This window comes from Erinaceus europaeus, chromosome 16, assembly GCF_950295315.1.
Source record: "Erinaceus europaeus chromosome 16, mEriEur2.1, whole genome shotgun sequence".
NCBI lineage: Eukaryota > Metazoa > Chordata > Mammalia > Eulipotyphla > Erinaceidae > Erinaceus > Erinaceus europaeus.
The window spans coordinates 80,193,774-80,217,468 of record NC_080177.1 but is presented as its reverse complement, the minus strand read 5'-3'; the positions used below and the strand labels follow the sequence as shown (position 1 = coordinate 80,217,468).

General features: G+C 47.2%; 1 protein-coding gene and 2 long non-coding RNA genes across 11 annotated transcripts in view; 2 read left to right on the top strand and 1 right to left on the bottom strand.

The window, feature by feature from the left end:
• Positions 1 to 23,695, top strand: part of LOC132533504 (uncharacterized) — a 189,343-nt gene that overhangs the window by 28,882 nt on the left and 136,766 nt on the right. The window lies entirely within an intron of this gene.
• SLC8A3 (solute carrier family 8 member A3) overlaps positions 1 to 23,695 on the bottom strand; it is a 162,574-nt gene that overhangs the window by 20,737 nt on the left and 118,142 nt on the right. Inside the window, exon 3 of one of the 9 annotated variants that reach the window (XM_060175555.1) lies at positions 875 to 981. The exons of 7 other annotated variants lie outside the window; for them this stretch is intronic. In XM_060175555.1, coding sequence (XP_060031538.1) covers positions 875 to 981 — 107 coding nt within the window. Of the gene's footprint in view, positions 1 to 874; positions 982 to 23,695 lie in introns of those variants that run through there. One more of the 9 variants, XM_060175553.1, reaches the window with a different exon arrangement.
• LOC132533502 (uncharacterized) lies at positions 17,565 to 20,667 on the top strand. The gene is made up of 2 exons (XR_009545393.1): positions 17,565 to 17,714; positions 20,277 to 20,667. It is a non-coding gene; the product is annotated as an uncharacterized LOC132533502 (long non-coding RNA).

Here is a 23,695-nt window from a genome sequence, read left to right as displayed (position 1 = left end):
TCCATAGCCCTAGTCTCCCTAGATAGGTCCTTCTGACTTGCCTGTTGGAGGTCTAGAGCATACAGACCCATTTAAGTTGAAGGCAAAGGTTCAGCCAGTTTGAGAAGTCTCATGCACTCTTGAGGAAGCTCTTTATAGGGAAAATAGACTATGACTGGGAGGGGTCTTTGGGTGGGAACCCAAAGCTGTGCTTTCAGCTCAATCAGGGGTTAAGGAAACACACCTAGACAGCAAGGATGTGGTGACTTCTAAGGCCTGCTTGGGGAATGCGATGGACCACAAATAGAAGCAGATTCAAACACATGACTTCCCAATGTCCAGGGGCTCTAAGTTTAGCCCTGAGAAGAGCTGCCTGGGGAAATCTGTGTTAAGACCCTGGGCTGGCTTCTCGCTGTTCTCTTCCTGCCTGGTGCTGTGCCACCCAGTCTAGTTATTTCCTGCACACGCTCTGGGTTCTGTCTGTCACTTAGCACCCCTGTCCCCCGACTCCCCTCCCGTTTACCTCCTTTTCCATTTTGCCATCCCAGAAAATTCACTGACTGTTGACTATCTTTTTTTATTGATACCATGTGACAGGTTGGCAGGTGTTAAGACAGATCTGGGAGCAGAGAGACAGAGACAAAGAAAGAGGTGAGAGGAAGGATGGGTTGAAAAGAGAGAACAAACAGAATTGTACCTCTCTTATCCTCCAATCTTGTTAATCATCATTAAATCACTAATAAAAAGGGGAGAGAGAGAACAAGAAACAAGCGAGAGTCAGTCTAAGGGGTGGAAGAAAAGGGGATGAGGAGACAGACAATTTGGAAAAAGAAGGGAAAAACAAACAGGAGAGTAGAATGTTGTTAGTGTTAGTTAGGAGGACCGGGTACTACACCTTTCTGAAAACTCATATCCACCATGCGGGGGCCCATCAGCTCAATGAAGTAATTCTTGTTTTTCTCATACGCCTCATCATCAATTACCTTGATGTGAATACTTTTGCTGTAGATGGAAAAATAGTATCATAAACAAGAAGCAGAGTCAGGGCCAACCAGCCAGGAACAGAAGCAGGAAGAGGACAACAGGAAAATCAGAAAGGTCAGACTTTGCCCCAACACCCCAGGGTCCCGGAGAAGAGTGGTTCCCAGGTCTCTCTTTCATCTCCACTGGGCTCCTCTAGGCAACATCATGGTATGGTCACACTCAGACCAGAAGCAGTTAGAGATTCTGAGTTCTAGACCTATGATTAGGCTCTGGATCTAATCTGGATCTCTGATTACTCTGGAAGTAATTTAAGGTATAGTCAAAGCAAACTGAACAGTATCTCACTTCCTGGAGCAATTATGAAGACACGGAAATCAAACCACACATAACCCAAATGCTTAGCTCTCTCTCCCTCCCCCATTATGTTTATGTTTGCTACTGTCTCCCTTTTGTTTTGGAGACAAGGGATAATTCTTTTTACTTTTTTTTTTCTTTAGTCGGCTGATGTTGAAATGTTGATTTCACAGGTCAGAAAGTGAGCAAGGAGACAAGTGGGGCCTGTGGGAGTCACATCTAGAAAGAGCAGAACATTTTTCCTTCTTTCTTTCTTTCTTTCTTTCTTCCTTCCTTCCTTCCTTCCTTCCTTCCTTCCTTCCTTCCTTTTTCTTTTTCTTTTTTTGCCTCCAGGGTTGTTGCTGGGGCTCTGTGCCGGCACTACGAATCCACTGCTCCTACGGCCATTTTTTGGGGGGGTAGGACAGAGAGAAATTGAGAGAGAAAGGAGAGACAGAGAGGGAGAGAGAAAGACAGACACCTACAGACCTGTTTCACTGCTTATGAAGTGTCCCCGCTGCGGGTGGGGAGCTGGGGGCTCAAGCTCAGATCCTTGTACACAGGTCCTAGCGCTTAGTACTACGTGTGCTGAACCTGCCGGGCCCCAGAATCTCCTTTTCTCTATGGTGGTGACACCTGCAGAGAAGCCAGGAGGTTGGGGGGAGGTGCCTCACAGTGGGGCCCCAAATCTACAGACACCTGTAACCACAGGGACCCAGGGATCATGTTAACTGGAGAGTGATTCAAATCATGAGTTTAGAAATCCTGTAGTGATAAGGAAACCACATTGGTTTTTTAGATGAAAAGGTGTTACTTCTGTGAAATTAAATATGGGAGAATCTACCAGTGTAGATTTAGTAACCCAACTTCTGCATTTTCTTCCTTCGTTGACATTACTAGGAGCTTTAAAGAAGAAGGAAGACCTGGGACTCTCCAACTCCAGAGGTGTAGGTCTCTTCCAGAGAGTGTGAGATATTGCAATGTGGAGTGGGCATGGGGCTGTGTTTCCATCCACAGTGGGAGGAACTGCAGGCTCCTCCTCTACGCGGCTTTGCGGCATGACTACCCTCAGATCAGGAGGAGCTCAATGTTTCTGGTGAAAGGTTTTGGCTTCTAGCCCTGTGATTATAACAAGCCACAAAGGAGGGAGCCAGGCAGAAGCTCTGTTTCTGCTGTCCAAAGCCACACAGCTCCTTACAATCTGCTACCCAACACCTGTCTTTTATGGGGAGATAGAGATAGGACTTCAGCTCTCCCCCCTTGTTATTTCTCTGTAGAGTAGGACTAGCTTGACATGCTGACTTGGGACAAGCTGTGGGTTCCCCCGTGCTTCCCCAATGCACTGTTAGCTCTAGGTGTCTACAGCACTTTTGCTGCCCACACAGCCTATTCTGTAGAGCAAGACACGGGCCCATAGATCCCGACATCCATATAACAGCGGCTTCTCCTCTAGCCAGCATCCCACTGCTTCAAAAGCAAGACCCCAAACCCCCTCCCTGGCCACAGCCATCCCCATCACAAAGGTGCATGTCTGGCCACCATGGGAAGCATGGGTGTTCCACGCTGGTCCGTCTTCCCCCAGGGCAGCAGTATGGGTATTGGGGCCTGATGACCTGGGTTCAAGTCCTGCCTCTACTTCTCACTACCTGGGTGATCACAGGCAACTTTCCAACTCTCCTTTGGGAAGTGGCATAATAAAAGGACCAGGTGGTGACACACCTGGTTAAACACATACTCTACAATGTGCAAGGACCCAGGTTCAAGCCCCCAGCCCCCACCTGCAGGGGCAAAGCTTCACAAGTGGTATAGTAATGTTGCAGGGGTCTCTCTCTCTCATTAAAATTTATTTTATTTTTATTTATTTATTTTGCCTCCAGGGTTACCACTGGGGCTCGGTGCCAGCACTACAAACCCACTGCTTCTGTAGCCATTTTCCCCATTTTATTGGATGAGAGAGGAGGGGGAGGTAGAGAGGGAGAAAGGGATATACACCTACAGACCTGCTACACTGCTTGCCCTTTGTTCTATGTGCACTTAACTTGGCACGCTACTGCCTGGCCTCTCTCTCCCTCTCTATCTCCCCCTTCCCTTTCAATTTCTCTCTGTCTCTATCCAAAAATAAATAAATAAAAAGTACAAAACTGGGGATCCAAGAGTTGGCTCTGGCAGGAAAGAGAAAAAGGACTTGGTGACAGATCCTAGAAGATTGGGTGACAGATCTGAATGGACTATTCAAAGGACTTGGAACGTGAAAGGTAGTGACAAGGTGGGCAGCTCTGTGCTTGCCCACAAGCTGGCCTTGCGCCCATCTGGAGCAATCTGGGTTAGGTAGAGTGAACCATGAGCTGAAAGGGATCGTGAGTGGAGGAGGCAGGGTGCAGGGTTTCCCCTGCTAAGGCTATTTGGGGGAGAGACACCACATCGGTTTGGACTTAAGGTGTTACCTTGCCTGGAGGTTAGAGAAATCCCCATTAGCTCTTGAAAACCGAGAAAGTTCTCAACTGTGTTCAAGACACAAAGGAGGCCGCCAGTTCTTAGCAACATTGCCCCGCCAGATATTCGTCGGGATGCGGCATCATCTAAGTTCATTTCCCACATCTACGCTCGACCGGACCTGCCAATCTACGCGGATATCTTCGCCCACCCTGTCCAACGCTTGATGTCTCGTCACCCAATCTGGTCCCCTACGCCTACACTGAACTTCTCTGTTCCAGACTCTTGGAAACAGAGTTGGCAGTCAGCTGAGGTCAAGAACAAACACCTCATCACAGACCCCTGCAAGCGTCAACCCGGCTTTGACCTAGCACGTTATGATCGGGCCCTCCTCAATCGCTATTGAACAGGCCATGGCCAGTGCGCCGCTATGTTCCACCGCTGGGGAGCCAGAGACGATCCGAACTGCCCCTGCGGCTCCAGACAGACTATGACCCACATAGTCAACGACTGCCACCTCTCCAGATTCAAAGGAGGTCTCAAAACTTTACATCAGGCTCAACCTGATGCTGTTGACTGGCTACGGAAGAAGGGCAAATGCTAGAAGAAGAAGGTAATAAGTGTCACCAATCAGGTAATAAGAGTTACCAACCTGGTGATAGATAGGACTCACCAATCAGGTGATAGGCGTTATCAACTGGGAGATTAGGAGTCACCAATTAAGTGATAGGAATTATCAATTGGGAGATAGGAGTCACCAATCAGGTGATAGTCACCAATTGGGAGATAGAAGACAATAATCAATTGGGAGACAGGAGTCACCAATCAGGTGATAGGAAGTTACCCATAAAGAGAGAGGAGTCACCAGGTAACAGGAGTTACCCATAAGGAGAGAGGAGTCACCAATCAGGTAACAGGAGTTACCCATAAGGAGAGAGGAATCAGCAATCAGGTGATAGGAGTTACTCATAAGGAGAGAGGAGTCACCAATCAGGTGATAGGAGTTACCCATAAGGAGAGAGGAGTCACCAATCAGGTGATAGGAGTTACTCATAAGGAGAGAGGAGTCACCAATCAGGTGATAGGAGTTACTCATAAGGAGAGAGGAGTCACCAATCAGATGATAGGAACTACCCATCAAGTGATAGGTGTCACCAATCAGGTGATAGGAGTCACCAATTAGGTCCTGAGTTCCTTTATTTAAGCCAAGGGTGCCTTCATCTATCTAAGAGTTCAAGTCCAGGGGGCTGGGAGATGGCTGGCAGCTAGAGCACATACTTTACAATATGCAAGGATCACCACACAGGAGCAAGGGGAAGCTGCACGCGTGATAGAGTGTCATTCTGGTGTGGCTCCTCTTCTCTGTCCATCTCAGTCTATCACCCCTAGCTTCAAAAAGAGAGTGAGAGTCCTGGTGGAATGTGGGTACAGAGCCTCTGGTCCTCTTCCCCGATCGTTTACCCCCTGGGAATATGGACCAAAGATCTTTCTGGGCTGCAGAAGGTGGGAGTTCTGGCTTCTGTAATGGCTTCTCTGCTGAACATGGGTGTTGGCAGGTGGATTCACCCCCAGCCTGTTTCTGTCTTTCCCCAGTTGGTGCAGGGCTCTGGGGAGGGGAGGTTCCAACACCAAAGGAAGCCAGTCATGGTTTTGCCTATCTGAGAGAGAAGGAGGGGGGAAAAAGGAAAGATACATGGAAGTAGCAATAGGTGTAGGGATGAACTAGAAAGGAAGAAAAGGCAGGACCATAAAAAGGGGGGAAATACATATATACAGGTATAGAGAGTTATAGAATGAGCCATTAGTGGTGACTTTGGCAAACTACTGCAGTTTCCACTGGTGGGAACAGGACACAGAACTCTGGTGGTAGAAACTGTATTGAATTACACCCCTATTATTTTATAATTTTGTAAATTAATACTAGATGACTAATAAGAAAGAGAGTGAGCGTCTACAGGGAGTGATGAAATCATGCATCTTTGGAGCCCTAGTAACAACCCTGATGATAAAAATGAATAAATAATTGCTCAAGCCCCAAACTTGGAATCACACCCGATCCTTTCCTTCCTCTCCTCACACCCCCACCTAACACACTTAATTCACCACCACTCCTTCTGCCCCAAGAACGCAGATCAAATTACATATCTTCATTAGGTCTGATCCAGCTTTCTAGTTCTGTTTTCAACTCTGACACCATCTCCCCAGACAATACTTTTTTAAAAAATATTTTATTTATTTTATTTTTGAGAGAGGTGAAGGGAGGAAGGGAGGGAGGGAGAGAGAGAGAGAGAGAAACACCAGAGCGTTGCTCAGCTCTGGCTTGTGGTGGTGCGGGTGATTGAACCTGGGATTTAGAAATCTCAGGCATGAGAGTCTGTTTGCATAACCATTATGCTATCTACCCCCTGTCCCCCAGACAATACTTTTAGCCCACCTGCATGTTAGCTGTCAGGCTCAGGCAAAAATTAGTAAAGTCATGGGCCCCTTGGAATATACCTAAAATAGACCTACTAGCTTTTTCCAAAATGGAGATCACAAAATCTTATCTGCAATATTCCTGCCTTTAGATTTCTGATTATTAAACAATTGGTTCTGCTTCATATATTAATGCTTTTCAGCCACTAAGTTGCAGATGATGCCATGACACCAAACTGACTTCCCTGGGCAGACGACTCCACCAGAGTCTCCTGGAATCCCACCTCCCCAGAGCCCTGCCCCACTAGGGAAAGAAACAGGCTGGGGGTATGGATCCACCTGCTAATACCCATGTCCAGTGGAGAATCAATTATAGAAGCCAGACTTTCCGCCTTCTGCACCCTGTAAAGATCCTGGGTCCAGACTCCCAGAGGGATAAAGACTAGGGAAGCTTCCAATGAAGGGGATGAGATACAGAACTCTGGTGGTGGGAATTGTACTCCTCTTATCCTATGGTCTTGTCTATATGTTTTATTTTATGAATAAAATTTTTAAAAAATTATGTATCTTCTCCCTTGAACTTGGCAATAGCTTCTTAAGAGGCTTCCCTGTGCCTATTTCATCCTCTTCCTTCGATCTCCTCCCCCATAACACCCAGGGTTTTCTATCACAAGGCATCCAAGGAAGCTCCTATCATACCTTTTACAACTAAAACCTACACAAAGGTCTTAGCACAGCCTAGAGGGTCTGTTATGATATAGCTACTGCTGACCTCCTTGACTTCAGTTATGATCTCCCTTTACTTGTGAGCCTGGGAAAGATAAGGGAGCTGTATTCAAGGCAAAGCCTTTCCTAGGTGGGGAGAGACAGCATAATGGGTAGGCAAAATGACCTTCATGCCTGAAGCTCAAAAGTTACAGGTTCAATTCCCTCTGTTAAGCCAGAGCTGAACAGTGTTCTGATTTATATGTGTGTGTGTATGTATATATATGTACATATATACATACACACATATACATATATATATATATATATATTTCCCACCACCACCACTTAGGATATCATCCCTGCGTCTATGCCTGTGTCTATGCTCACTCTAATCCCTCAGGACCCCCCCCCGCCCCACCCCCCCACACACACGCTGCTTCTTTGGTGAGGTCTTCCATGGCCAGATGCTTCTTTTCTGTCTCTGCCCATCTCTGCCTCTCCCTCAGGGGCCACTTCTCACAGTAGTCCATCCTGCTGTCTCTGCTCTTTCCTTCCATGACTAGTTGCAGCTGGAAGGGAGCTGGCTGGTTTCTGAACTCACTTGCTGATAGTGTGTCTGTCTATCCACCCTGGAGATCCAGTTGCATGCAGACAGGGAACACATGGGCCTGTCTTGCCTCCACTGCCCTCACGCCCGGTGCGGAGCAGGTGCTTCGACAGGCTCCCTGAGTGACTGACATTGAATTTCTAGCACATCCAAGGCATCACAAAATAAACTGACTTTGCCTTTCACAGGAAAAATATAACTTATTAAAGGAAAAACTATTTTGAAGGACACTTTGACCCAACATCTAATTTGTCTCGGGGGACAAAGGGGCCAGAAGCTCTGTATCTGTCTTCTTGCCCAGTTTGTGGGAGAGCTCTCAAACAATGAACAGACCTGTGGCTCTGGGCTGGGGTTTCTAAACTCCATCCCCTGCTCCCATGTCTCTCCTAGTCTACTTCCTAGTCTGGCCAGTGGCAGTGACAGAATGGTCATAAGGTAGCTTATCCTGAGCAACTGCTCCTGCCATCAGCAATGCTGAGGCTCCAGGGCCTGCAGCTGCCTGCCCTCCGAGTGTATACAGAGGAGCCAGAGCAAGCAGTGCTGCTGGGAAAAGACGCTCCTAGGAGATCTTCCACCAGCTGCCCGGAAGGGATTAGGAAACACATTTCTGGGCTACCAGGCTGGGCTCTCAGAAAATTCTTTTGCATGGAGGCTACCCAATTCGACTGGACCTCTGGTCCTCGGTGCACTGCAAAGGGAAAATTACCCTTCACCTACTGAGTTCCTTTTAGATGAAAAGGGAGGAAGGAGATTTATTGGCTGAATGGATGAGTTCTAAACTGGAAGAGGAACTCTGAGTTTCACTTCATCTGTTTATTTCTCAGAGAACCAGAGAATCATTCTGTCATAGGCAGTGCCTGGGATCAAACTAAGGACGTTATGCTTATAAGTTCAGCACTCTGTCCCACAAACACATGGGTTGCAAGTTTCAGTTTATACAAAGAAGGAAGGATTCAGGGCCGGGAGGTGGCACCCCTGGTTGAGCGCATATGCTATAATGTGCAAGGACCAGGGTTCAAGCCCCTGGTCCCTACCTGCTGGGGGAAAGCTTTTTGAGTAGTGAAACAGTGTTGCAGGTCTCTTGCTCTCTCTCCCCTCTTCCCTCTCGATTTCTGGCTGTTCTATCCAATTAATAAAGGTAATAAAAAATAAAAAGCAATTACAAAGAAGGAAGGATTCTAAGACAATGTGTACATTTGCATAGTATCCGGTTCCATGAGAAGATTCCCCCCCCCCTTTTTTTCCCCTCTAGGGTTATTGCTGGGCTCGGTGCCTGCACCATGAATCCACCACTCCTGGAGGCCATTTTTTCCCCTTGTTGTTGTAGCCTCGTTGTGGTTATTATTATTGCCATTGTTGATGTTGTTCGTTAGGACAGAGAGAAATGGAGAGAGGAGGGGAAGACAAAGAGGGGGAGGAAAGACAGACACCTGCAGACCTGCTTCACCGCCTGTGAAGCGACTCCCCTGCAGGTGGGGAGCCGGGGGCTTGAACCGGGATCCTTACGCTGGTCCCTGCGCTTTACGCCACATGCGCTTAACCCACTGCGCCAACGCCCGACCCCCTCCCCTTTTTTTTACCCTTACTCCAGCTGTGTAACATTGGTGACATTACTACCATTTTAAAGATGAAAAAAAAAATAGAAAAGAAAGAAAGGAAGAAAGAAAGAAAGAAAGAAAGAAAGAAAGAAAGAAAGAAGGAAAGAAAGAAAGAAAAGAGAAAAGAAGAAACTGATCATTCAGCGAGACAGGCCAGGTAACTGGCCCAGAGCTTTGCAGTCAGCCAGCATCAGAGCTGGGGTTTGATCATATGCCTCACATCACTCCTATCGCTCCTACAGTTTATTCTGTACAAGCAGGTGGGTAAACTCTGAGTTGTTCTCAAACTGGGGGTGGCCCCAGGGAATTCTCCCATTAAATTTCAGGGGCCCCAGCAGGTAACAGTGGACTTGCCTCTGTCTGTCCTGCATTTATGGGCAGCGTGGCTCCCCCCAAGCTTTTTCTTGCTAGAAATCATCTCTAAATAATCACTGACTGGGTGACCTCTTCCACCCCAATCCCTACTGAAAGTCTTCATCATAGCAAGCAGAGTTTCTTTTCATCATTTCTAAATTTACCCAGGCTGCTTCAGGCCAGCGAATGTTCACAGAGCTCCTCTGACCTGGGGCTGCAGGACAGAGCTGACGGCTGAGCCGACAGCTTTTCTGTGGGAGCTCTGGAAGCCTCCCGTCTCTGCTGGGCTTTTCCCTCAGTCTTCCTCATCTCCCTGGTTGGAGGCCAGCAGCCCCCCAGCTCTGCCTCTGCCAGGCGCCTTTTAAGGGTGGGAAAGCCCCTTCTACCTTCCAATCAGTCACACCTTTGACGGCCCAACCCTGATGCTCCTCTTGCCCCACTACCCTCTGGAGAAGAGGCTTCTTGTCTCCAGAAAAGCCTTAAGAAGTTCTAGCTGATATTCTCTTGAAAATAAGTATGTCAGTGTCCCCTGCAAACAGAGCTTCTCAACCTTCAATGTGCATCAGATCCCTTCCCCTCCCCACCCTCACCCTCCGGAGATCTTGTGAAAATATAGATTCTGATTCTGCGGTTTGGGGATGGTGCCTGAGAGTCTGCATTCCTAGTAAACTCCCAGTGGATGTGGCTTTCTGGCCTAGGGCCCAGGACTCCCTGGAGTAGTCTCTCTCATTCTATCAAATCTTTAGGAAGGGCTGGGGAAGATACAAAGCATCATGCTTATGCAAACAGCTTTCATGCCTGAAGCTCCAAGGTCCCAGGTACATTCCCCAGCACCACCATAAGCCAGAGCTGAGCAGTGCTCTCAAAAAATAAATAAAATAAAATAACTTCAAGGGGATAGCATTAGCAACGTTCATGCCTGAAGACGAATGACTGGTGGAGGTCTACACACGAGGGTCTGAGAGGAGCCAGATCCAGGGCATCAGACCCTAGAAGCCCTGCTGAGGAGTGGGGGCAGCCTGGACGTTCCTCCACAGGTCCACATCCTCCTTGCCTCATTAAACAGAGCTGAGGTGTCACCTCGACCTGAAACATCCAATGTGTGCCAGTGTCCTAGGTTCTGAGTGTTGCACTGAATTAATCGTGTATTGCCTGATACAATTCCTGGCTGCTTCATATGGAATTTCTTGAGAGATACTATTACTTTTTATTATCTAGTATATATATGTATATATATTTCTTTATTGGGGGTTAGTGGTTTACAGTTGACAGTAAAATACAGTAGTTGGTACATGTGTAACATTTCTCAGTTTTCCACATAACACTCTATACCCACCCAGGTCCTCCTCCACCATCATGTCCCAGGACTTGAACGCTCCCCCCCACCCCAAAGTCCTTTACTTTGGTGCAATACACCAAACCCAGTGCAAGTTCTGCTTTGTGTTTCTCTCAGGTGTGAGATAAATACCTAAATTTTAAACAAAGACAAAACCCCACCCTGCACTTGCATAAGTAACCACCTTGTCCCACCCTCAACCGAATTCCCCCCAGAGGCCATTTGCAGTCTTGCTGTTTGATGGAGTGGGGAAAAAAGTGAGTGTTGTGGATACTTACCTGCAACCTTCTCTGATCCTAGATGAGGAGGCCGAGAAGCTTTATTTCTCTCTTGAGAGGTTTTTTTTTTGTGTGTGTTTGTTCGTTTTTACTATTATCTTTATTTATTTATTGGATAGGGAAAGTCAAAAATCGAGAGGGAATGGGGTGATAGGAGAGAGAGATACCTGCAATATTCTTCATCGCTCTCCGAGCTTTTGCCCTGCAGGTGGGACTGGGGTCTTGGCGCATTATAACGTGTGCTTAACACCCGGCCCCTCTTGAGAGTTTTGTGGGTAGTGAAATGAGTGACAAAACAGACCCATGCATTTGGAAAGGGCAGGTGTCACTCAGCTGTGTGTGTGTGTGTGTGTGTGTGTGTGTGTGTGTGTGTGTGTGTTGCAAGGTAAACAATTCTCCTATTTTAACCCCTTAAGTCTCTCAGGAAGCCAGTAAACTTGTTCAGCCTTTCCAAATCCCTTCCTTTACTGTGCTCCCTACCACCCACCCCTGCCCCCCTGCTCCCCCAGCTGGTGGCTCTGTACCAGCGGAAGCCTCTGCCCTCCAGGAGAATCAGCTCCAGTCTTATGTGCCTGTCCAAGGCCTGCACCAGGCTGGGTTTCCACTGAGCTCTATTTATAGACAACAGGGAGGGTGGAATGTCTCCTCTGAGGACACTGCTTTGAATTGTGCTCTAGACAGATGGCAGCCAGTTCTGTGGTTCCAGTTTCTGCCTTCCTGGCTTGGGCCACCTCTCCTTTCTGCCACATCACCCTGCTTTAATCACTGCCACATTCCCCCAGGACTTGCAGCAAGGCCCATCTCACCATCCTTGCCCTGTTACCAGCCATTCTCTTCACAGCCTTGCACTTTGTAAATTTTCTTAAAAACACACCTTAACATAGAACCCCCTCCCTTCCTTAGCCCTTGAGGAGATTTCCATTTCAATGATAAAAAGAAAACTATCTGATGGAGCCCAAGAGCTCTGACACTGGAGCATACACACCATCAGGGAGAGGAACTGGCAAGACAAAATTCTTCTATGGGTCTGAACAGGACCTGGGAATGCGCATTCCACACAAGTCCCTAGGAGACACTGATGCTGCTGGCTCCAGAGCCTCACTAAGAAGCTGGTCACAGGAACAGACACAATGACCAGTAGAGTAGAATTGAGAGGCCAGAAGTAAGCCCCCACACCTGTGGACATCTGATCTTTGATTAAGGTGCCCAGACTACTAAATAGGGAAAGGAGAGTCTTTTCAACAAATGGTGTTGGAAAAAAATGGGTTGAAACATGCACAAGAATGAAACTGAACCACTATATTTCACCAAAAACAAAAGTAAAGTCCAAGTGGATCAAGGACTTGGATGTTAGTCCAGAAACTATCAAATACTTAGAAGAAAATATTGGCAGAACTCTTTTTCATATAAATTTTAAAGACATCTTCAATGAAACAAATCCGATTACAAAGAAGACTAAGGCAAGCATAAACCTATGGGACTACATCAAATTAAAAAGCTTGGCACAGCAAAAGAAACCACTACCCAAACCAAGAGACCCCTCACAGAATGGGAGAAGATCTTTACATGCCATACATCAGACAAGGGGCTAATAACCAAAATATATAAAGAGCTTGCCAAATGACCCCATCCAAAAATGGGGAGAGGACATAAACAGGATATTCACCACAGAGAAGAAACAAAAGGCCAACAAAAGTGAAAAAATGCTCCAAGTCTCTGATTGTCAGAGAAATGCAAATAAAGACAACAATGAGATACCACTTTACTCCTGTGAGAATGTCATACATCAGAAAAGGTAACAGCAGCAAATACTGGAGAGGGTGTGGGGTCAAAGGAACCCTCCTGCACTGCTGGTGGGAATGTCAATGGGTCCAACCTCTGTGGAGAGCAGTCTGGAGAACTCTCAGAAGGCTAGAAATGGACCTACCCTATGACCCTGCAATTCCCCTCCTGGGGATATATCCTAAGGAACCCAACACACCCGTCCAAAAAGATTCATGTATATTTATGTTCATAGAAGTTGAAAACAAGATCAGAAGAGAAAACGCTAAGGAGAACGTGGACTGGATTTGGTGTATTGCACCAAATTAAAAGATTCTGGTGTGGATGGGTGTGGGGGTGGTTCAGGTTCTGGAAAATGATGGCAGAGGACCTAGTAGGGGTTGAATTGTTATGTGGAAAACTGGGAAATGTTATGCATGTACAAAGTATTATGTCTACTGGCGACTGTAAAACATTAATCCCCCAATAAAGAAATTTTTCAAAAAGCTTTTCCCAGTAGTGAGCTGATCTGCCACGTGGAACCCAGGCTCAAGCTTTGTCCCCATCTCACTAAAGGAAGCTTTCATGCTGTGGTATCTCTCTCTCTTTTACCAGAGGGGTGAATCTTTCTCTCTCTCTCGCTCTCTTTCTGCCTCTCTCTCCATATATACATGATCAAATTTAAAAAAGGAAGCTGCTCACACCTGCAAAGTTCAAAATTTTAAAAATATATATTATCTTTATTTATTTGATAGTCAGATATCGAGAGGGAGAGACAGGGCCAGGTGGTGGCACACCTGGTTAAGCACACATTAGAGAGGAAGAGAGACATGGAACGCTGAAGCTTTCCCCCTGTAGATGGGGATGGAAGGCTCGAAACCTTGTCCTTGCACATTGGAACAGGTGTACTCAACAGGTGTACTCAACCAGGTGTACTCAACATGTGTACTCAACATGTGTACTCAACATGTGTACTCAACCAGGTGTGCCGCCACCTAGCCCCAAATCTCCATTTTGGTTGCCTCCAACCTGCTTAACTACTCTCCCTCCACCCAAGCAGCACTAGCTATGCTTGACTTGACTCTGCTTTTTCCCTCACATGCATCCTCATTCAGGCTTCAAGACACCTCAGTCGCTGTTTCACCTGCCTGGAACTTCCCTCCTGCAGAGCCTTGTGACCAAGCCCTTGGTAGACATCTCAGTGTATAGTCTTCCTGACTCACCAGCTGGGCCAGCTCTGCAGCTGCTCTCCCAGAGCCGCCCTGTTTTCTTCCTTTCTTGTATTCATTTCCTTATCCTTTCCATTCTACTAGAATACTGTTCAGCTCTGACTTTTGGTGGTGCGGGGGATTAAGCGAGAGGCCTCTGATAGGCAAGTCCTATGTATAACAGCGGCATACCTCCTCAGCCCTGTACCCAGTTTACTTACTTATCTGTCCCCTCACCAGAATACAAGTTTCCCTGAGAGCAGAAACTAGGATTCTATGACTGTCTTTGTTTATGAGCACCTTAGCAGACCATGTGTTCAATGAAGGAACGAGAAATAAGCACATGAAGGCCTCATTTTATTGCGCCTTATGGCTATTGAGTTTTGGGGTTTTTAAAAGCACATTGAAGTCTATTGACACTGTTTATGTAACAGCATTCATTGCTTCATGTCTGGGTCGGATTTAATTGAGGTCTGAACACAATGCAGACGTGATGCTATTGTATGTTTAATAGCCTGTGGGATAGTGTGATCCGACGTGAAGTGGGAAGCCAGATTTTTTGTGATTCATTTTATTGTGATATTCACCTTACCCTGGCAGTGTGGAACAGAATCCAACATATTTCTGAGGTCTGCCTGCACTACCAGGGGAGCCAGAGTGATTCTGGGGGTGGGGGGCTGACTGTAGTGTCCGTACTTAACACATAACAGGACATTCTACTGTAGGAAGGCGGTGGCACGCCTAAGGCTGGCTTCCCTGACTTCAGTCTTGCCCAGCTTACTCCCTTCAGATCACTGTTGTTAGGGTATTTTTCTGGAAAGATCACGTTACAGGGACTGGCACGCAGTGACACGTTCGTTGGAGAGCACATGTCGCCATATATAAGGACCCGGGTTCCAGCCCTTAGTCCCCACCTGCAGGGGTAGTAGCTTCACAAGTAGTGAAGCAGAGCTGTAGGTATCTTTCTTTCTTTCTCTTTCCCTCTCAGTTTCCCCTTTCCCCACTCAACTTCTCTCTACACTAGCAAATCAAATAAAAATAAAGAACTAAAACAAACGAAAAAGAGAAGATCATGTATGCATTCGGGGAAGCGACCCAACTGGGAGTGAATCGACTTATGCGCCTGGGGTCCTGCTGGCTTCCCAGCCCCGCATGGCCTGGAATGGGGCTCTGGTGTGTCCCCTCCTTCCACTGCCCAGCTACTGACCCTGCCCCCACTGGCCTCATGTCAAGCCCCCTCTTTCTCATGTGTAACATAATAAATCTTTAAAAAAATTTAATTCCTTTTTGCCTTTTTGCAAACAAATCTAAAGGTCATTCTCTGGTCTTCAAAAAAAAAATCATGAATGGAGTTGATTGCTTAGAACTCTTGCTTTCAACTCAGAGATTCAGTTACGACTTGAGTTAAGCATGTTGTTGCATGTTCCTCTATCTGTGGCTGAAGCCATGAAAACAATAACCCATTCTATCATCTAGTGGTGAAGAAACTGGGCCCTAGGGGCCAGGAGGTGGCGCACCTGGTTAAGCACTCATATTACAGTGCGCAAGGACGCAGGTTCAAGCCCCCGGTCCCCACCTGCAGGGGGAAAGCTTCACAAGTGGTGAAACAGGGCTGCAGGTGTCTCTCTGTCTCTCTCCCTCTCTCAATCTCTCTCTGTATCTATTCAATAATATCTAGGGCCCTACTCAGGGAATCCTGGGATTCTCACATAGATATGATGGGCCTAGACCCCTAACAGATCCCTCTCTCCATCACTGGTCATCTCCATCAGGAACAACATCCTGGACGCAGCCTCTCCAGGACCTTGCCTTCAATGTGGAACAACAATAGTAAGGACTGCCCCACTCTCCAAAGTGAGGCTGGGTCAACATACTCTGCCAATCAGGGAAGATGGTCCTGTAATGAGTGCAGCCTAGAATGTTTCTAGCTTTGACCACAGAATACAAGCTCAGACCTACAGGGATGCAGAGGTTACACAGGCTCCTGTGTGTTGGGCAGTACTCTAGCTCCCCCCTGCTCCATTGCTTAATGCTGTGGTCTATTTACATAATCACTGTTTTACCTGAGACCCGCCCTGCCTGCAGGGCACTGGTTTAATCCCACTGGTTCGCACTCTGTTTTTGCTCCACCCCCTCTCCTAGTCACACTCTACCACTTCCTTCTTGGGATGTATAAAAGAATCTTCTTTTCTGATTAAACACACATTGGATTGCCTTCCGGCTCTGTAAGTCCCAGAGTCTCTCTCCTGCGACACGAGTTCCTGATCCCTCTCCCACGCAGCAGCCTAGGTTGGCTCCAGTCGAGTTCTCTCCGACCCAGAGAGCACGTGCTCGGGAAGAAGCACCCTCAGGCTATCCCGGCACCTGTGCTGAATATGGGCCCCAGATCAGATCGATGGGGTTTACAGTTAATGGCATTTATATACTTTCCCCATATTTGGGACTTTCTGTCCTGAACCAGCTTTCTAGTCTTATGTCCAACTCTGACATCATCTCCCCAGACAATACGTGCATGTTAGCTGTTGGGCTCAAGCAAGAATTAGTAAGGTCATGGGCCCACTTGAAATATACCTAAAATAGACTTCCTAGCTTTTTCCAAAATGGAGATCACAAATGTCATCTGTAATATTCTTGCCTTTAGGTTCCTGATTATTAAACAATTTGCTCTGCTTTATATCTTAATGCTTTTCAGCCACCAAGTTGCAGATGCTACCATGATGCCAACCTGACTTCCCTGGTCAGACGATTTCAGTGATGTGTCCCGGAAACTCACCTCTCCAGAGCTCTGCCACAGTAGGGAAAGACAGAAACAGGCTGGGGAAGGGAGTCAGCCGGTAGCACAGCAGGTTAAGCACACATGGTGTGAAGTGCAAGGACCAGTATAAGGATCCTGGTTTGAGCCCCTGGCTCCCCACTGACGGGGGGGGGGGGGGGTCGCTTCACAAACGGTTGAAGCAGGTCTGCAGGTGCCTATCTTTCTCTCCCCCTCTCTGTCTTCCCTTCCTCTCTCCATTTCTCTCTGTCCTACCCAACAATGATGGCATCAATAACAACTACAATAGTAACTACAACAACAATTTTAAAAAAGGGGCAACAAAAGGGAAAATAAATAAATATTAAAATTAAAAAAAAATCTAAAGAAAGGAAGAAAGAGGCTGGAGGAATGGATGGATCCATCTGCCAATGTTCATGTCCAACAGAGAAGCAATTACAGAAGGCAGACCTCCTACCTTCTGCACCCCATCAAGATCCTGGGTCCTATTCCCAGAGGGATAAAGAACAGGAAAATACCTCTCTTATCCAATGGACTGTCATTCATAATTAAATCAATAAAAATTTTAAAACTATGTATTTAAAAAGAGAGAGAGAGACTGAGCCCTAAAAAAGAGATCTCTGTGAACCTTGGTTTCCTTGTCTACAAGTAAGCACAATAATAAGACTGCCTCTGGGGGCTCTTGAGAGGGTTAAGTGGAACAGTGCAGATAAAGCTTGTAACACAGTGACTGGCAGGCAAGAAGCAGCCATAAATGCCATTTGGTCTCATAACAGCCTGTTGCTGAAGTTATCGTTGCCACCGATGAAATGATTACCCTTGCCCTCGTTTCTGGGGGAGAAGAGAAGAGGTGGGGACATGACAAGCATCGCTCTGGCAGCAGGCAGGGTACCGTCTGCACTCCATGCCGGGGCTGGCTTGAGGAAGACGTGCAGACCAGGAAAAGGGTCTGTCGGGAGAGGCTGCTTCATTGCTCCTTATTTATTTTTTTTAATATTTTATTTTATTTATTTATTCCCTTTTGTTGCCCTTGTTGTTTTATTGTTGTAGTTATTATTGTTGTTGTCGTCGCTGTTGGATAGGACAGAGAGAAACAGAGAGAGGAGGGGAAGACAGAGAGGGGGAGAGAAAGATAGACACCTGCAGACCTGCTTCACCGCCTGTGAAGCGACTCCCCTGCAGGTGGGGAGCCGGGGTTCAAACCGGGATCCTTATGCCGGTCCTTGTGCTTTGCGCCACCTGCGCTTAACCCGCTGTGCTACCGCCCGACTCCCTTTATTTTTATGTCACTGTGTTACCCCACCTTAGGAAGTCTGTGTGGAAATGGGGGTCAACTTTCCCCTGGAATGGCTGCTCTAAAGTCAGGCACATCTGTCAGAGAGTAACTTTCCTATTACCAGTATTAGTGTTCTCCTCAGTGGAGCTCAGTGTGGACGTGAGGTGAGGGGTGAGGTGCTGGCGGCACTGCAGAGGCAGCTCATGTACACCTTTTAATCTTGTTAGTGTCCAAAGAACAATCTTGAAAAATTCCGTTTAATTTCCATGGGGCTGTGTGTGAAAGAAGCCATGACATCAACTTACCCTACTAGAGATTCTGAGCTTCAGAAGTTCTCCAGGAGAGATGAAGGTGGTAGAGGTAGCATTTATTTACTTATTTAAGATTTTATTTATTAATGAAAGGGACAGGAGAGAGAGGAGAGAGAGAGAGAGAAGAGAAGAGAAGAGAAGAGAAGAGAAGAGGAGAGGAGAGAGAGAGGAGAGAGAGGAGAGAGAGAGAGAGGAGAGAGAGAGAGAGGAGAGAGAGAGAGAGGAGAGAGAGGAGAGAGAGACAGAGGAGAGGAGAGGAGAGGAGAGGAGAGGAGAGAGGAGAGAGAGGAGAGGAGAGAGAGGAGAGAGAGACAGAGGAGAGAGAGGAGAGGAGAGGAGAGGGAGAGAGGAGAGGAGAGAGGAGAGGAGAGAGGAGAGAGAGGAGAGGAGAAAGAGGAGAGAGAGAGAGAGGAGAGGAGAGAGAGAGGAGAGAGAGAGGAGAGAGAGAGAGGAGAGAGAGAGGAGAGAGAGAGGAGAGAGAGGAGAGAGAGAGGAGAGAGAAAGGAGAGAGAGGAGAGAGAGAGGAGAGAGAGAGAGGAGAGAGAGGAGAGGAGAAAGAGGAGAGAGAGAGAGAGAGAGGAGAGGAGAGAGAGAGGAGAGAGAGGAGAGAGAGAGGAGAGAGAGAGGAGAGAGAGAGAGAGGAGAGAGAGAGAGGAGAGAGAGAGGAGAGAGAGAGGAGAGAGTGAGGAGAGAGAGAGGAGAGAGAGAGGAGAGAGTGAGGAGAGAGAGGAGAGAGAGAGAGAGAGGAGAGAGAGAGGAGAGAGAGGAGGAGAGAGAGAGGAGAGAGAGGAGGAGAGAGAGAGAGGAGAGAGAGAGAGAGGAGAGAGAGAGGAGAGAGAGGGAGAGAGAGAGAGAGGAGAGAGAGAGGAGAGAGAGGGAGAGAGAGGAGAGAGAGGGAGAGAGAGAGGGAGAGAGAGAGAGAGGAGAGAGAGGGAGAGAGAGAGAGAGAGGAGAGAGAGAGAGAGAGCACCAGAGCCTTACCTGGGTACATGTGCTTCTAGGGATCGAACTCGGCACCTCATGTTGAGAGCCCAACCCTTTATCTAGGGCACCACCTGCCAGACTTGATCTGAGACAGCACTTAAACTCACTTCCATCTAGCCAGGCCCTGGCTACTACTGTTGACTGGCAAATCCCCAGCCACACACACTCTTCTGACCTAAACCCAAGTCCCAGTCAGTTTCCCACCCATTTCAATGGTTTCTCAGCTGTGCTCCCTTACTCTCCGGGCTGGGTAAGGAAGAGGACAGAGACTATTTCCCCTTCAACTGCACCAGCCTTTCAGCCAGCTGCCACCTCTCAACACTTTTTCGGGCCAGAGTTTTCCAGTCAATAATCATTTCTAGGGGCTGGGTGAGGGTAGAGCACATATGCTACCATGCATGACCCTGATCCCTGGCTGCAGGGGAGAAATTCCTGTCTCTACTCAACAATGACCATCAAGAGCGGTACAGTCATCATGCAGGTGCCAAGCCCAGTATAACACTGGCAGCAATAATAATAATTTCCACCATGGCATTTGCACATGCTTGTCCTCATGTTAGAAATAAAGGGACCATGGGAAACCTTGGATTAACAGAAAGGCTAGGATGGGGCTGACAGGACGGAACCCAGAATCTCTCTGCAACCCTCGGTTAAAAATGTCTGTCCGGGGGCCGGGTGGTGTCGCACCTGGTTGAGCGTACATGTTACAGTGTGCAAGGACCCAGGTTCGAGCCCCTGGTCCCCACTTGCAGGGGGAAAGCTTTGCGAGTGGAAAAGAAATGCTGCAGGTGTCTCTCTGTCTCTCTCCCTCTCTACCACTCCTTTCTCTCTCAACTTCTGGCTGTCTCTATCCAATAAATAAAGATAATAAAAATGTTTTAATGTTTGGGTTCTTGTTTATTAAACAATTTGTTGCTTTATATCCTAATGCCTTTTAGCCACCAAGTTGCAGACGCTACTATGATTCCATCCTGACTTCCTCGGGCAGACGACCTCACCAATGTGTCCCGATGTTTCACCTCTCCAGAGCCTTACCCAACTAGTGAAAGACAGAAACAGGCTGGGGGTATGGATCCACCTGTCAGCACCCATATCCAATGGAGAAGCAATTACAGAAGCCAGAACTCCCACCTTCTGATCCCCATAAAGATCTTAGGTCCAGACTCCCAGAGGGATAAAGAATAGGGAAGCTTCCAATGGAGGGGATGGGACACAGAAGCCTGCTGGTGAGAACTGTGTGGAATTGTACCCCTGTTATCTTACAATCTTGTCATCATTATTAGATCACTAATAAAAATTTAAAACTACAATAAACAAAAATCAAACTTAGGAACAAAATAAACAACAATGTCTGTTGAGCTGGCAAAAGAATTCACCTGGCAGGTGGCAAAGCCCAGGTTTAACGGTGGCCCCCACGACACTGAGGGAAGCTTGGATGCTGTGGTCTCTCTGAAAAAGTCAGTTTGGGACTGGGGAAGCACCAGCAAGGATTAAAAAGAAAATGTTTGTTTATTTCTACTGCACGTCTGTGAGCCACTGATGACAGGGCATGCAACAGACAGGTGAATTCCATCAGCTACACAGAAGGCAGTGACACTCTAGGGCGATAAAAGGAAACACAGCGACAGTGACGGTGATATAATACATTTTAAGCCTCACGTCTGCCTGGAGGGCCTCTAATCAAGGATTTCAAAGCTCATTCCCCAGCTCTCGCCCATTCATCTGCACCACATCCCTGGGAAAGAGCTGGCAGGTAGGTAGCAAAGCCACTATAAATAGAGTAGTGTATCATTATCTTTGATTCGAACACTGGGTATTTAGACAGCATTTCTCTAAAGAGCTAAAGGGCTCCACATACACTGTATTATCTAATTCCCACTCATTCATACAGAAGCCCCATATTTGCTGCCGTGCAGGTAGCTTGAAAAAGCTTTATACTCACAGAAATTCACAGCTTTCATGCTCCCCCGCCCTCCACACTCGGCTTAATTCACAGGTGCTTCCAGGGCTGTGCCAACGCTGTGATTTCATTCACCTTGTCTACATATCACATGTGCAGTTGTAGTGATACCAGGGGCAATGCAAAGAAGGGGAGTCGGGCGGTGGCGCAGCGGGTTAAGCGCACATGGCACAAAGCGCAAGGACCGGCGTAAAGATCCCAGTTGGAGCCCCCGGCTCCCCACCTGCAGGGGAGTCACTTCACAAGTGGTGAAGCAGGTCTGCAGGTGTCTGTCTTTCTCTCCCTCTCTCTGTCTTCCCCTCCTCTCTCCATTTCTCTCTGCCCTATCCAACAACGATGACATCAATAACAATAGTAACTACAACAATAAAACAAAGGCAACAAAAGGGAATAAATAGATGAAAAAAAAAACTTTAAAAAAATAGGAAGAAGACAGTACATTCCCTCACTGTCAGATTTCACTTGGGCTTATTTATTGGCTTTGGAAAGTTTGTATAATGACCAAATGGATTTTACAACTGCATAGGAAGCTATCTGGTAGGGAATGGGCCTGCAAAGAGTGCTGATCACGTAGTCAGATGGCCAAGGCTAAGCTTAGTATATAAACATTTAAGTGTAGGGGACTGGGTGGTGGTGCACCTGGTTGAGCGCACATGCTACAGTGCACAAAGACCTGGGTTCAAGCCCCTGGTCCTCACCTGCAAGGGGAAAAGTTTTGTGAGTGGTGAAGCAGGGCTGCTGGTGTCTCTCTGTCTGTCTCCCTCCCTTTCTCCCTCCTCCTTCCTTCTCCATTTCTGGCTGTCTTTATCCAATAAATAAATAAAGATAATAAAAAAATTTTTAAGTGAAAATAAGTAAACATTTAAGTTTAGAACACAAACTTGAAAATGCACATCACTATTAACTATGTTCTGGACCACAAACATCCTCTAGTTCCAGGATTCTAATCTTTTTTTTCTTTTTGGCACTGGTTTCAAAATGTTCCATTTTAGGGCACCACAGGGCCCTCCCCTACCACTCTGTGTCATCATGTGCCATGAAAAATTCATTATCACCAACGCTGTCCCTCAATCTCCTCAGCCCTGAAGGAATACTCAGAGGTTGCAGGCAGAGAGAGGAGACATCAAATTGCCCTCTCCTCCCTGCCTCCCACCCGACTGGCAAACTTTCAGCTGAACATTGGCTCAGCCCGTTTATCTGACCTTCTCAGAATGATCAATGTTTCCAGCAAACCCTCTCATCCGCACCTTTGTGTGTGCTATAACAGAATATACACATAACTGTGGGGTCCGAGAGGTGTCTGTAAAATGTGAACTCTAATACCTGCAGCCGTGTGACCTTGGCCAAGTTCCTAACCTCCTGAGCTACCTCTCTAGAAGTCGCATGGAAAGAGGAGCATCCTATATGGGTGGTGTGGGGACACAGGCACCAGGTCCAGTGAATGATGGCTTCTTCCTGTCCCTTCCTTTCTCTGGGGCCCTTCCTTGGCTCATCTTTCCCTCTGGCTGCCACTCATCCTTTGGATATTTCTAGCTGTTACTCCCTGGGTTTTAGGCTCCACGCTGGAAGGGTTGAGATTCATACTATATTTAGATGCCTTAACTCTCTCTCTCTCTCTCTCTCTCTCTCTTTTTTTTTAATACTGCTGTGTTGCTATGGTGATGGTGATGGTAGAGAGAGAGTGGGGGAGAAGAGACTGAAAAGAAGGATGGAGCTCATCCATGAAGATTAGTGGGTCTGGCTGCAGTGTTTCCAGTGAGCTGGTGCCATGGGGGGAGCCTTGACTATGCTGAGGAGATACAATAAGGAGGTAGGAGGGGTATTAGAATAGGCCGCGCACAGAATAGCTTGCTTGCCCCACTAGCCTAGTCCCACACACAGCCTCCGTTCCTGAAGTCTTCTTCATGTGGCTTTTCCAGCCAATCACTTCAAGAGATTCAAATGGAGCTGGCTGGAGGATGTCATATTGCTGGTTAGAATTTGGAAGATGCCTGTGGGTAGATAGCATAATGACTATGCAAAGAGACACTCAGGTCTGAGGCTCTGAAGTCTCAGGTTCAATCCCCTGCACCACTGTAAACCGGAGATGAGCAGTGCTCTGGTAGGAACAAAAAAAAAAAAGGAATTTGGAAGATGTCAACACCCATGTCCAGTGGAGAAGCAATTTTAGAAGCCAGGCCTCCCAACATTCTGCACCCCATAAAGAATTTTGGTCCAAACTCCAAGAGGGATAAAGCATTGGGAAGCTTCCAGTGGAGGGGATGGGATATGGAACTCTGGTGGTGGGAATTATATGGAATTGTACCCCCTCTTGTCAATCATTATTAAATCACTAAAAAAAAAAAAAAGAATATGGAAAATGCTCAGAACAAACTCCAGCCCAGAAAGAATGGCTTC